At 38.6% G+C, this 13,644-nt stretch overlaps 1 protein-coding gene across 1 annotated transcript in view; it reads left to right on the forward strand.

The window, feature by feature from the left end:
- The window catches only part of LOC104981757 (hepatoma-derived growth factor-related protein 3), a 77,928-nt gene that overhangs the window by 49,520 nt on the left and 14,764 nt on the right, over positions 1-13,644 (forward strand). The window contains exons 3-5 of the mRNA XM_010831015.1: positions 3,559-3,635; positions 8,504-8,642; positions 11,339-11,497. Of these exons, the coding sequence (XP_010829317.1) occupies positions 3,559-3,635; positions 8,504-8,642; positions 11,339-11,497 (375 nt within the window). The remainder of the gene's footprint in view (positions 1-3,558; positions 3,636-8,503; positions 8,643-11,338; positions 11,498-13,644) is intronic.

The raw sequence follows: 13,644 nt of genomic DNA on the forward strand, positions 1-13,644 counted from the left end.
AACAAGAAGTACTCTGCGTTCACTTTTTTAATTTCTTGAGGATTGTTATGTTCCTTTATATTAGATTTTTGTAATCTTATTAGTATCTATAACTCAATAAAAACAAAACTCTTTCATTTTAAGAAATTTATATCTAATTTGTTAATACCCTTCCTAGAAAAAGGAAAATCTTTCAAACTCATGCAAGGAAGGGTAAAGACTCTTTCGAGTATAGACACACAGAGGCCTCAGCTTCAGGTCTACAGCTTCAGCTGCAGGTTAAAGGACGCACTAAATTCATACACTTAACTGATCTGGATCTCAAAGGGCTTTTCTTCTTTCCAGTAAAAGCAGGACTTATTCTTCTACAACCAGAAGACTGTTGTACCAGATTATTTGCCCTGTCATACCAAAAAGAAACTAGATCCCCAGCCTCCTATTATGGGGGAATAACACTGGCTATGTGCAAACCAGAATCAGAACTGAACATAGCCAAGAACCAGAAATAAAAGTGAAAATAAAATTCAGGAAAGCAGAAACAGTAGAAAAACAGAAGCTCCGGTACTTTGGCCACCTAATGTGAAGAGCCAACTCATTGAGAAAAACCCTGATGCTGGGTAAGACTGAGGGCAGGAGGAGAAGGGGGCGACAGAGGACGAGACAGGTGGATGGCATCACTGACTCAATGGACATGAGTTTGAGTAAACTCCAGGAGATGGTGAAGGACAAGGAAGCCTGGCGTGCTATGTCCGTGGGGTTGCAAAGAGTCAGACACAACTTAGTGACTGAACAACAACAACTGAAGATAAGTATTCACTCTAGAAGCCAAAACAAACACAAAAACCAGTGCCTCAGAGGTGCACTCTTTAATTAGATCAAGAAGGTATATCCACTTGAACAGCTCGGTATAATTCCAAAACTGTCAATGCGTAATTTTCAGAACAGAGACTCTCAATAAAATACAGTGAGTGCATGTCAACTTTTAACACCTTTTTGAGGGAACCAGAGTGATGATAAAGCCGCTGTCTTGACACTGTTTATCACAGGAGGCATGAACTCAGATATTCAGAGGCCAAGCAAGTCATATAAATAAGGGAAGCAGGCACCTAAAGGATCACCTGGAGAAAGGTAGACAGGTTACACCTGAGAGAGCAGACCTTGTCTGCAGGCAGCTCGATCATCTTCAGCTGATTGTTGCCTTGTGGGAATCAGGCTTAGTGTTGCTCAGCCCTGTCTTCAGTATTTTTTCCACAGAAGCTATTACTCTGGATTTTAATAATGAATCTTCCAGTATTAAACTGTTGACAACTAATTCAGTATTTTTAAAACACTGTATGAGCCAAACAAAGCATTTCTTCAGGCTGGACATGGGCCTAAGAGCTATCAGTTTGTAGCTTCTACAGTAGATGTTAGTTACATAACATTACAGCAGAGGAAGAGTTCAATCACAAGTTATGTCTTATGTGAAAGAAAAGTTTTAAAAGATTTTTTAAAAAGATTCACTTTCAGTTTTCTCACAGGAGTGGAAAAAAAACCTGATGTGATACTGTTTTGTCAGCTAGCAATTCAGTGCCCCCACATACATAAACATATGCATTTCCATATTTCTGTTTTTTGTTCTTAAAATATGTTCACTTTCTGGAGATCTGTATCATAGCAGTGTGAATAGTCTTAACGTTACTGAACTATACGTTTAAAAATGGGTAATACGGAAAATTTTATGTTAAGTCTTTTTTACCACAATAATATATGTGTGTGTATATATATAAAACTGAAAATATATTGAGTTTTATTCAGAATGAAATTATTCATTTTAAATTGTCCTTACAGGGTAGTGTATTGAAATGTAACATACAAGGTTTACACAGAAGTTGTATAGTAAGTGGGCTTCCTTCCTTAGTGGCTCAGATGGTAAAGAATCTGCCAGTGATGCAGGAGACCCAGATTCAACCCCTAGGTCAGGCAGATCCCCTGGAGAAGGGAATGGCAACCTACTCCAGTATTCTTCCCTGGAGAACTCTATAGACAGAGGAGCCTGGCGGGCTACAGTCCATAGGGTCACAAAGAGTCGGACACAGTTTAGTGACCAACACTGTATAGTAGGTAACGGGCAAGCCTAAGAGACAAGGAGATAATTTGAAAGGCTGCTATGGCCTTGTCAAAAGATCATGAGAACTTTTTTAGGGAACTGAATTTAGTGATGGGAATGGTATTCAATTTGGAGACATTTCAGGAGCCAAATTGGAGAAGTTGATGAAAAACTGAACATAGTGCTTGAGGAAATAATAAAAAGATAAAGGTTTCTTTCTTGGTAACTGAGTGTGCCAATCCATGAGACAGGAAACAAAACAAATTCAGAGAAAATTAGTTCAGTTCTAGACAAGGCATGGGATCTCAGGACTTGAAGGAAACCTAGAGGTTACCTAGTACAACCATCTCATTTTGCAGATGTGAAAGTCTAATATTAAGTGATGTTTTCTCTATCAGTTTAAGTCAGAAGCCAGACTTAATTACACGTTTCTAGACTCAAAGTCCATCTTCTGTCAGTATGCCAGAACATCTGTTCTGTGACACATGGTTCATTCAGTTCAGAGATGAAGTTGTGATATTTAGTAATCATCAGGCTGTTGCCATATGTTAGTTAAGAAGGCCTTAGATTTCTTCAAGACACTGGATACCAGACACTTCCTTGCTCTATAAACTACAAGTATGTCTCTTCTCCTATTCATAGCCTTGTCTTAATTTTAAGCTGCTTGCAGGACCTATAAATGAAAATGGTTTGAAGGTATTTATAAATTCAAGCCTGGAGTTCAAAAGAAAGGCGGGGGTTGCAGATGGAGATTTAGAAGTCAAGGACCACTTCTTGAAACATTCTAGGAAATAATGGGTCTATATGTAGCATTCTAAAGAGTTTGGAAGTTCTCAAACTCAGCTGTTATGTAAGAACTGATGGATCTGGGGAAGACTGATGATGTTTACCTTTAAAAAGTCTCAGAGGTTTCAGGTGCACAGCTCTGAGAAGCTGTTAAAGGATTTGACGCAATTGAATATGCTTTTAAAAACATGGTTCCAACTTCACCTTGTGGGGAGAGTCTTGTAGTAGACTACAAGACTACTACTACTTGTAGTAGTCCAGGCAAGAGATACCTTTTAGCCACTATATAATATTTTGTTAATTTTCCATAATTATCATATTTTGTAATGCTTATGTTTCTAGGGAGTGTGTGTGTATGTGTAAAAATTTGCTGCTATCCCCCCAAAGTGCATCTTTTTTGTTTCTTTGTTATTCTCTTGTATTACTTCACCAGGACAGATTCCCAAGTGTAATTCTATTGAGCTGAAGGAAGTGAGTAGTTTTGGCTCCTGATTATGTGTTGCCATAATGGTTACCATCAGTTCACAGAGTTACTCTCCATATGATGTGTCAATATGACCTCCAGAATCATTTTAATAAGGTTCAGGGAAAAGAAAAATGACTGGGATTTTTATTAGAGTAATTTTATTTTGAAAATAGCAATAAATTATCATGACAGTGTTTGTTCGTGTTTATGCTATTTAACCTGATTTTATTTTTAACAGATCGATGAACTCCCAGAGGGAGCTGTGAAGCCTCCAGCCAATAAATACCCTATCTTCTTTTTTGGCACCCACGAAACGTAAGTCAACAAAACAACATAAATTTTCAACAGTTCTGATTTGATTCTGCTAGATGACATATGTTGTTAACAATCACTTTATATTATTTTATATGCTTTTAAAATCATTATAACCACTTATATAAAATTACAAAGGTAATCTATCTTTTCTTAATCTCAAGATTTTTCATTTATTTTGCTTTTTAATGTCATTTGTTTCTGCTTAAATGTTGGGCATGACCCAGAAGTTTCTTTTAGGATACTTCTCAGTCCTAGGGTGGCTTCCTTAGCATTTCCAGTCATTTCTCTTGTAGCTCGTGTATGTTTCCCTGCTAGAAACATATGTCTTCCATTCATATTTCACAGTCTCTCGGGCCTCTTCACAGTTTGTCAGTCTCTGAAGGAAACATACCACCTTTGTAAGTTTTCATAATTCTGTTGGTCACTTAGTACAGGTTAAACTGTTGAATAAAGGAAACTGAAAATACAGTGTCTCAAATAATATAGGAGTTTACTATTTTTTTTTTTTTGAAACAACCAGAGAGAGGCAGATACATCAAGGTGGGTAGTCAGCTCTGTTCCAGGGACCCAGGTTTCTTCTATTGTGTTGTTCTGCCATTCCATGGGGGTATTGGTCTTGTCTGCTTATTTTGAAAAATGAACAAAAAAGCAAAAACTGGCTCAGCAGCCCCCATGCATCTTCCAGATATGTCACTTATACTTTTGTTTATTCCAGTGACAAGAACTTGGTCAGTCATCAGGCCATATCAAGCTGTAAGGAAGCTGGAAACATGGTCTCTAGCCAGGCAGCCCTGTTGGGAAACAAATTGGGAGGAGTAATCCATTAAAAGGAAGAAGATGGTCATGGGTACTAGGGAACAGTAGGCAACCTTGACACACTGAGAACACATATGGTTGTTTACAACAAGGACACAAATGGAATAGGAGTTGCAAATGGGAGCAAAAGCTAAAAACTATGATGAAATCTTGGAAGTCTTCAAAGTCAGGGCCGTCCCTATGTTTATGTGAATGCTAGCAGAGCCAGGTGTGAACTTCTCCTTACTTTGCTGTTTCTCGCACCCTTACATCTTCCTTATTCTCCTACGAAAGAGAGTTAGCCAGGAGAGGGCCCTTTAAGTCCTGGTTCTTGCTTGTCTTCATCTGAGAAACATTTATGTTTTCTTTCAAGAGGTTAGTTTTCTTTTCTTTTCTTTGTTTTGTTTTTATCTAATAGACACTTGTGGACAATGCAACTTAACACGTTTTTCTCCTTGAAGAGGTTGCTAGAGGCTTAGAAATAAATGTTTTACCAAAGTAATAAGTGCTCAGGGCTTTGTGATACCTATTTTTGTATTTCCCTCATTCCTAACTCTGTTTTGTGTCCATACATTATTTTGCTTTTCCTTTAGGACTTAATTCTAAGTGATCTGATTGTATATCTAGAACAAGACAATTTAATAAGCAAGATTGTTACATTCCCACTATATACACCAAAGTCACCCATTTACTCATATTATGTGATGACTTTCATTCACTTAGTAAATATTTTCTGGGTATTCTTTGAGGCACTTGAAATAAAAATTGCCCTTTAAGAGCTTGCCACCTGGTATATTGCTAATAAATGTAACAGAATCATTCCAGGGAACAGTATGAAGGATTATATGGAGCTCTTTCTTGTAGCATCCTTAATATAAGTCAGTGGCATAATTCCAAGTCTCAATTCAGTAAAAGAATTTCTACCAAGGAGCAGTGTGTTACGGTCCATTTGTGAATTTTCTGCTGGTTTGATCATCCAGGAGTAGATTTTAAAACATCTAGAGGACAGTGAACTTCAGAAAAATTGTTACAAGATTGTTTCAGCTGATCATTTACTAGGTATTGGGTGTCCTTGAACCTGAGATTATATGCCCTGGCAAGTGCCTAATACTCAGTCTCTCTATGAAGGCAGAGATTATGTGAATGTTGCTAAGCCCTGTATACACAGTGCTGTGCACAGTGCCTGGCTTATGGCAGATGTTTTCAAAAATAGCCATTGAATGAATTGAAATTGATTCAATGAAATAAATGCAGTGGGGGGAAAGTATGTGAAAAGCGAGGAATTTAACAAGAAAACTATCAGCAGGAGCACCCCCCAGGCAGAGCCAGAATTCTTGGAACATGGCTGTGAATCTGTTGCTCAGACAGACAGGAGATTGGAGCCCAAATTTATTCTGCCACATATAACTCTACCCCTGTAGTTTTAGTCTGGATAATTCTTAAGGCAGCCTTTGCCAGGAAAAAAAAATAACATTCGTAGAGCATATTACTTTGAACAATTTTATTTTCTGGTCTACCCTTTAAAATTTATAAAACATACAGCAAAGTTAACCAATTGAAAGGAGATTTGATTTGTGGAATTATCTGTAAACCAGAAAAACCCGAGATCATCTATCAAAAATAAGAATTTGTTTTAGAATAGCTCATTCAATCAATGTCCCTCTTTCTGGCAATAGCTCACATGGCCAGTTGAATCATTAACCCTGGCTCCTGTGGCATAAAGTACAGACAGGCTCTGGTTAGCATCAATAGCTGACATGAACCTCAGGCAGCTTAGCCCACAGTTAATTCCTATACCTAGAGTCAAGGACGACTGGAGAAAGGTCAAAAGCTGTAGTCTAATAATTCATGTCAAATTGCTCTGCAAGTGAAATCACCAGACCCAGTCACATGTCCTTCTCATGCTCAGTTTGATTAAAATGTCCAGTAACCTAATAAACTATCGCTGGATGCAGTGAAATGCAATCATGCTGAACAGTTAAAGTTGAACAACCAAAGAAGATGTGGTGATTGGGGTCAGAAAGCATGCTTGGGTGATTTTATCAACTTGAATTCTTGATCAGCTGGGCAGTGTAAGGAAGGGACCAGTACTAAGATCCAGTCAGAAAATGGAATTTATAAAATCAACAGTTAACTGTTAACCCATTGTCTCAAAGCTTTCAATATCACTTCTGCTGATAAATTCTAAATACACACCTCTAGCACAGACGTTTTCCCTGAATTCCAGATCACCTGCCCAGTTGCCTACTTGACATCTTCACTGGGATATCTAACTAGGTTTTCAGATTTAACATCCAGAACTGAACGTGTCACCTTCAAATCTTGTTCTCTCAAAAATCTTGCGTTTCAGTATATTAAGTCCATTCTTCTAATTTCTCAGTCTGTATCCTTGGCAGGTGTGTGTGCGTGCTCAGTCATGTCCGACTCTTTGAGCCCATGGACTGTAGCACACCATGTTTCTCTGTCCCTGAGATTTCCCAGGCAAGAATACTGGACTGGGTTGCCATTTCCTTCGCCAGGAGATCTTCCCGACCCAGAGATCGACCCGGCATCTCCTGCATTGGCAGGTGGATTCTTAACCACTGAGCCACCTGGGAAGCCCATATCATTGGAGATAGCCTCAGTTCCACCCTCTCACATGCCATATGCGACTCATCAGCAAATCACCTTGGCTCTTAATGGAGAGTGAATTCAGAATCCAGCCACCTCTCACCAACACCCTGGTCCTAGTCACCATTGTTACTTCAGTAGCCTCTAATTAGTCTCTCCACTTCTGCCCTAGTACCCAGACCTTCAGTGTGTTTTCAGCACAGCCAGAGTGACCCTTTTAAAACACAAATTGTCACACTCAGAACCGTTAATGGCTTCCCATCTGACTCAAAGCCTTTATAGTGGCCTCAAAGCCCCAACACGATCGTGCGCCCATACTGGTACCTTTCTGACCTCGTCTCACAACTCTCTCTTCACTCATTTCACTCCAGATACATTAGGCATTCTTCCACCTCAGGGCCTTTTATACTTGCTCTTCCTTCAACTTGCTCTCCTCTTCCCCAAATAACCACATGGGTCCCTTCTTCACCCTCTTCAGTTCTTGGATGTTCCCTTTTCAGTGAGGCCTTCCCTCTTGATCTGTATTTCTAAAACTGTTAAAATCCATCCCAGTCCTTACTATCCCCTTTTTCTGCGTCATCAATAGATTTATTTATTTTTAGCACATGGTACTATATTTTATTTATCTTTTCTATTGTCTAGATTCCTACCCTTGCTACTAGAATGTATGCTCTATGAGGGCAGAGATGTTCATCTTTTTGTTCCCTGAAGAACGCCGAGCGCCTCTAGAACAGCTGACACTTTAGAGATGTTGAGTAAAATGTGAATAAATGAGTCTCAGTTTGAAATGCATCTCAGCCAGGCTGTGGGCCCCACTGTGTCATCTGCCAGATTAATGTCATAGACAGTAATGCTGAAGACTTTAGTTTAAATGCTTGGATCTCTAGGCCAGCCTCAGGATTTATTCTCATTTTCTTTTCATAATTATGACTAATTTAAGATTAGGTTTAAATTGGATGATTCTATCTAGTTTGCCACTTCTAATTTTTTTCTTGTCTAATGCCTCATTAAACACTAATGATTTTTTAATTTATAGAAATAATAAATATACTAATGTGGCATATAGAGTTAGAATCATTTTTTACTCCACTGTTTATGTTTTTACACCCCTTACCTATGGAAGATTAGCATATATAAGTCTTAGTGTAAGATGATTTAAGTGGTCAAAGTAGACATCTTTAAAACTACTTGTTTAACTAAAAATCAATTTCAAAACAAAAAAGAAATTAGTAATTTAAAATCAAAGCAACACAGTCAGTGTTGCTGGCCTGTATACCTAGCTGTCCATTTTTTTCTACCTTGAATTATGTGTGCAAAACATCTTGTGATATGTGCCTAACTCAGAGAGTTTATACATACTTACAATTTATATACTAAGATATGCTCTGACACCTGAGTTGATATTAAAAATACCTTACATTTGAAGGTCAGATGTCAAATCTCTTTCTGATGTGTCTCTGCAGTGCTTTTCTAGGTCCCAAAGACCTCTTCCCTTACAAGGAATACAAAGACAAGTTTGGAAAATCAAACAAACGGAAAGGATTTAATGAAGGATTGTGGGAAATAGAAAATAACCCAGGAGTAAAGTTTACTGGATACCAGGTGACAGTTTACTTCATTATCACTTGCTGTATCTCATTTTTTAATTTTAACTCTTTTTTCAATCTTTCTTGTGTGTCCTTTGTATTAACAATTACCCACCACCGATCTGAAGTCAGAATTCTGTCTTGCTCCAGTCGCACTTTGGATTAAATGTTCAGGCATACATTGCTATGTTGCACTTCACAGATAGTGCATTTTTTACAAATCGAAGGTTTGTGGCAACCCTGCTTTGAGCAAGTCTGTTGACCTTGTTTTTCCACCAGCCCTTGCTCACCTTGTGTCTTGGCTTCTTATTTTGGTAATTCTCTCAGTATTTCAAACTTTTTCATTATTCTTCTATTTGTTAATAGTATCCAATGATCTTTGATATTACCATTATAATTGTTTTGGGATGTCACAAACCCCACCCATATAAGACGATGAACTTAACTGATGTGTATGTGTTCATGTTGTGTGTGTTCTGAGTGCTCCACTGATGAGCCGTTCCCCTGTCTCCCTCCCTCTCCTTCAGCCACCCTGTGAGACACAATATTGAAGTTAGGCCAGTTAATGACCCTGCAGTGGCATCTAAGTATTCAGGTGAAAGGAAGAGTCAAGTCTCTCACTTTTAATCAAAAGCTAGAAATGATTCACCTTAGAAACTAAGGAAGTCATGGGCCTAAAGCTAGGCCTCTTGGAGCCAAACAGTTAGCCAAGTTGTGAATGCAAAGAAAATGTTCTTGAAAGAAATTAAGAGTACCACTCTGGTGAATGCATGAATAATAAGAAAGTGAAACAGCCTTATTGCTGCTATGGAGAAGGTTTGAGTGGTCTGGATTGAAGATGAAACCAGTCACAAGATTCCCTTCAGCCAGAGCCTAATCCAGAGCAAGGCCTAACTCTCTTCAATTCTGTGAAGGCTGAGAAGGGTGAGGAGGCTGTAGATGAAAAGTGTGAAGCTAGTAGAGGTTGGTGCCAGAGGCTTAAGGAAAAAGCTGTTTCTATAACATAAAAGTGCAAAGTGAAGCAGCAAGAGCTGATACAGAAGCTGCAGCAGGTGATCCAGAAGCTCTGGCTAAGGTGCGTCATGAAGGTGGCTACACTAAACAACAGATTTTTTGGTGTAAATGACACAGCCTTCTATTGGAAGGTGCCCCCTAGGACTTCCATAGCTAGAGAAGAGACTTCTTCTGCTGACTTAGCTTCAAAAGATAGCCTGACTCTTGTTAGAGGCTAATTCAACTGGTGGCTTTAAGTTGAAGCCAGTGCTCATTGACCATTCTGGAAATCCTAGAGTCTTTAAAGATCGTGCTGAATCTACTCTGCCTGTGTTTTATAAATGGAACACCGAAACCTAGATGACAGCACCATGTACTGACCACATGCTTTACTGAATATTTTTAAGGCCACTCTTGAGAACTACTGCTCAGAAAAAAAGATTCCTTTGAAAATATTCATGCTTATTGACAGTGCATCAGGCCACCCACAAGCTCTGATAGAGATGTACCATCAGATTAGTGTTGTTTTCCTGCCTGCTAACACCATATCCATCTGCAGTCCATGGATCAAGGAGGAATTTAGACTTTAAAGTCTTATTATCTAAGAAATACATCTTATAAAGCTATAGTGGCCATAGTTGGTGACTCCTCTTACAGATATGGGGAAAAGTTGATTGAAAACCTTCTAGAAAGGATTCACCATTCTAAATGCCATTAACAACATTTATGATTCAAAGAAAGAGGTCAGAATATCAACATTAAGAGGAATCTGAAAGAAGTGGATTCCAACCCTCATGGATGACTTAGAGGGCTTCAAGACTTCACTGGAGGAAGTAACTGCAGATGTGGTGGAAATGGCAAGAGAATTAGAGTTAGAAGCAGAGCCTGGAGATACAATTTCACTGTTGCAGTCTGCTGTTAATACTTGAATGGATAAGGAATTGCTTGTTACAGATGAACAGAGTGTCGTTTCTTGAGATGAAAGCTATTCCTGGTAAAGATGTTGTGAAGGCTGTTGATGTGACAACAAAGGATTCAGAATATTACATAAACTTAGTTGATAGAGCAGTGACAAGGTTTGAGAGGATTGACTCCAGTTTTGAAAAAAATTCTGTGGTGGCTAAAATGCTGTCAAACAGCGTTGCCTGCTACAGAGAACTCATTCGTAAGAGGCAGAGTCACCTGATACTGCCATGTCGTTGTCTTTAAGTTGCCAGAGCCACTCCAACCTTCAACCACCACACTGATCAGTCAGTAGCCATCTACGTGACTGACCCTCCATCAGCGAAAAGGTTAGGACCCACTGAAGGCTCAGATGATGATTAGCATTTTTTAGCAGTAAAATATCTTTAAGGTATATACATAGTTTTTTAGACATAATGCTACTATAAATTTAATAGACTACAGTATGATATAAGCATAATTTTTATATGCATTGAGGAACCAAAAAATTCATGTGACTTGCCTTTTTGTGATATTTGCTTTATTGTGGTGGTCTGGAACTGAACCTAAAATATCTCCCAGGTATGCCTGTAATTCTGTTACTCTAAGAGGGTTCATGTCAAGTGGTCACTGGAAAATTGAAGTTGACAGCCCTTTATTTTGAAAATCTAGAGTAAGCTGAACTTTTTCTAATTAAAATAGAATGATTGTTTTTGCAGTCTACGATCTTTGCTATTTTTCAAAATGTAATTAGCTAATATTTTATTTTTTTCTTAGGCAATTCAGCAGCAGAGCTCTTCAGAAACCGAGGGAGAAGGCGGGAATACCGCTGATGCAAGCAGTGAGGAAGAAGGCGACAGAGTAGAGGAAGATGGAAAAGGCAAAAGAAAGAGTGAAAAAGCAGGCTCAAAGAGGAAAAAGTCATACACTTCAAAGGTTACTAAGAAACCTTTCCCCTTGTTAATACATATAGAAATATATCAACTCTTGAGCCTCTTCCTTTAGAGACAGTAATACATCTGAAGGGAATAGGCAGGTAATCTTAGACGTGAGGGTAGCTGCTATGGACTCACGTAAGGGCTATTTGACCCTGAAATACCGCCTTCTCAGTTGGAGGAGGAGTGTTCTTCAGTCAAGGGTGTAAGAGTAGGTATCCCTCTGATAACTGTCCCCAGATGAGCTCTGAAGAATTTAAGAATGTAGGAGACTTCAGTACGATTTAGGACTATGTCTGTTACTGTTTATGGAAGCATAGAGATAGACTCAGACTCTTGTCTTTTTTCTTTAAAGACTGTATTTTGTCGCTTTATTTGTTCAGTCCTATTTCCTGATCACCTGTTCTATGTCAGACACTGTACTAGGTAGATACTAGTGAGCAAATCCAACTCCAGTCCTACCCTCCTATAACTTATCATCCAGTGGGTTGGGGGTAGAAACACAGAGTAAAAAACCAATAATGAATATAAATTCTGGAAGGGCTATGAGGGAAATGAATGGGAGCAGGGAATGACAGAGTACATCCATTGAGATAGAGTGGCCAGGCCTTCCTGAAAAGACTAAGTTTATGCTGAGACCTGAAAGAATCTGGAAGGAAGAGCTGTGTGTGGCAGACTCTGAAGGTGGGGAGGGTTTGACATGTTCCTGAATTGCAACAAGACAGGCATCAGGATCAGGAAGGAGAGACCAGCAAAGGCTAAACAATGGAGACTGGTATGCCATGCTGACAGCTTACTGACCAGAGATGTATTAAATATGTCTTTGATTATCTGAACGGTATTGACCAGAGACGTTTCAGTATTCACGTACATAACAAACCACTGGCCACAGTTATAGTTTCTGCCTGTGGTCAATAATGTGTTAAGGAGTTTGAATTTTATTCCAAATGTAACAATGTTTTGTTGGAGACATGACATGATCCTTGATTTACAAATCAAAAGTTTAGGTTTTTCATACAGTAATTCAGAAATGCAGTTGAAAAAACTGATATTGTGGAAGTTTGTTCACTTTATAGAAACTTTAAGCAGGATAAATGGATCTTTGAAGATAAAAATTGGTACAAGTTTTGCTGTAATTGGTCTGTCACAAAGGTGAATGAATCCTTAGAGAAATTACTTCTGTTTAGACTGTGGTATTTAGTGACTGGATATACTTAGGAAACTCCTTAAAAACAAGTATCACGGGTTTATTAGACTGGCAGCATTTTATTTTACAGTCTGTAAAACCCACCCAACTGCCATACAGATACAATTGTATGAATACATACTACTTCCTGTACACCCCATGAAGAACATGGTATCTGCCTTAAATGAGGATAAAGTTTGCAAATGACAGCAAAATAGTTAGAAAAACAACCCCTGTGGAAGACTGGATCTCCCACAGGGATTTTTTTTTTTTTTTTAGGGATTATTTTTTAAGCTGAATTTCTTTTAGCATTTTGGACTTCACTTACACACCCAACTGAATTTATTTTATTTAATTCATGATTGTCTGCTGAGCTTCTATGAAATGTGTTGTGCTACCCTAAATTACCTAAGCTTTCTAAGATAGCCGAGATATTTAATAGTGTGTATATGTGACTTTTAAACATTCTTATTTCATTTCTCTTGTGAAAACCAGAAGTAATGGAACTCTGCCTGGGGTAGACTTACAGTGTAAAGCAATGAAGAGGGAAAGGCATACTATACTTACTAAGGCTTATCTATTTTTAAATTAAAGAATCATTCCCTTTGCTTCCTTCAAGAACACAACTTTTGTGATCATTTGAGAACCATGATTTATTTTCAGCGTCAGCTGTATAAGCTAGCACAATGGTTCTCAAACTTTCACATGCACCAGAATCACCTGGAAACGGGGTTGTTAAAATATATTGCCCAGCGCCACCCCAACCCCAAATTAGTTGGTCTAGGGTGGGACCTTAAATATCCATGAGCTGAGGTTGCCAGTCTGGGAACCACATACCTGGGGTAACCTCAGTGCGCTCTTTGGCTTTCCAAATATTTCCTTTTGGTTGTGTGTGGTGATTTTTTTTCCCCCTACATCTGTTTATTAAAGTTGAATAATCTTCCTTTGTCACTGAAAACAAG

Source organism: Bison bison, unplaced genomic scaffold, assembly GCF_000754665.1.
Source record: "Bison bison bison isolate TAMUID 2011002044 unplaced genomic scaffold, Bison_UMD1.0 scf7180017859304, whole genome shotgun sequence".
Lineage (NCBI taxonomy): Eukaryota > Metazoa > Chordata > Mammalia > Artiodactyla > Bovidae > Bison > Bison bison.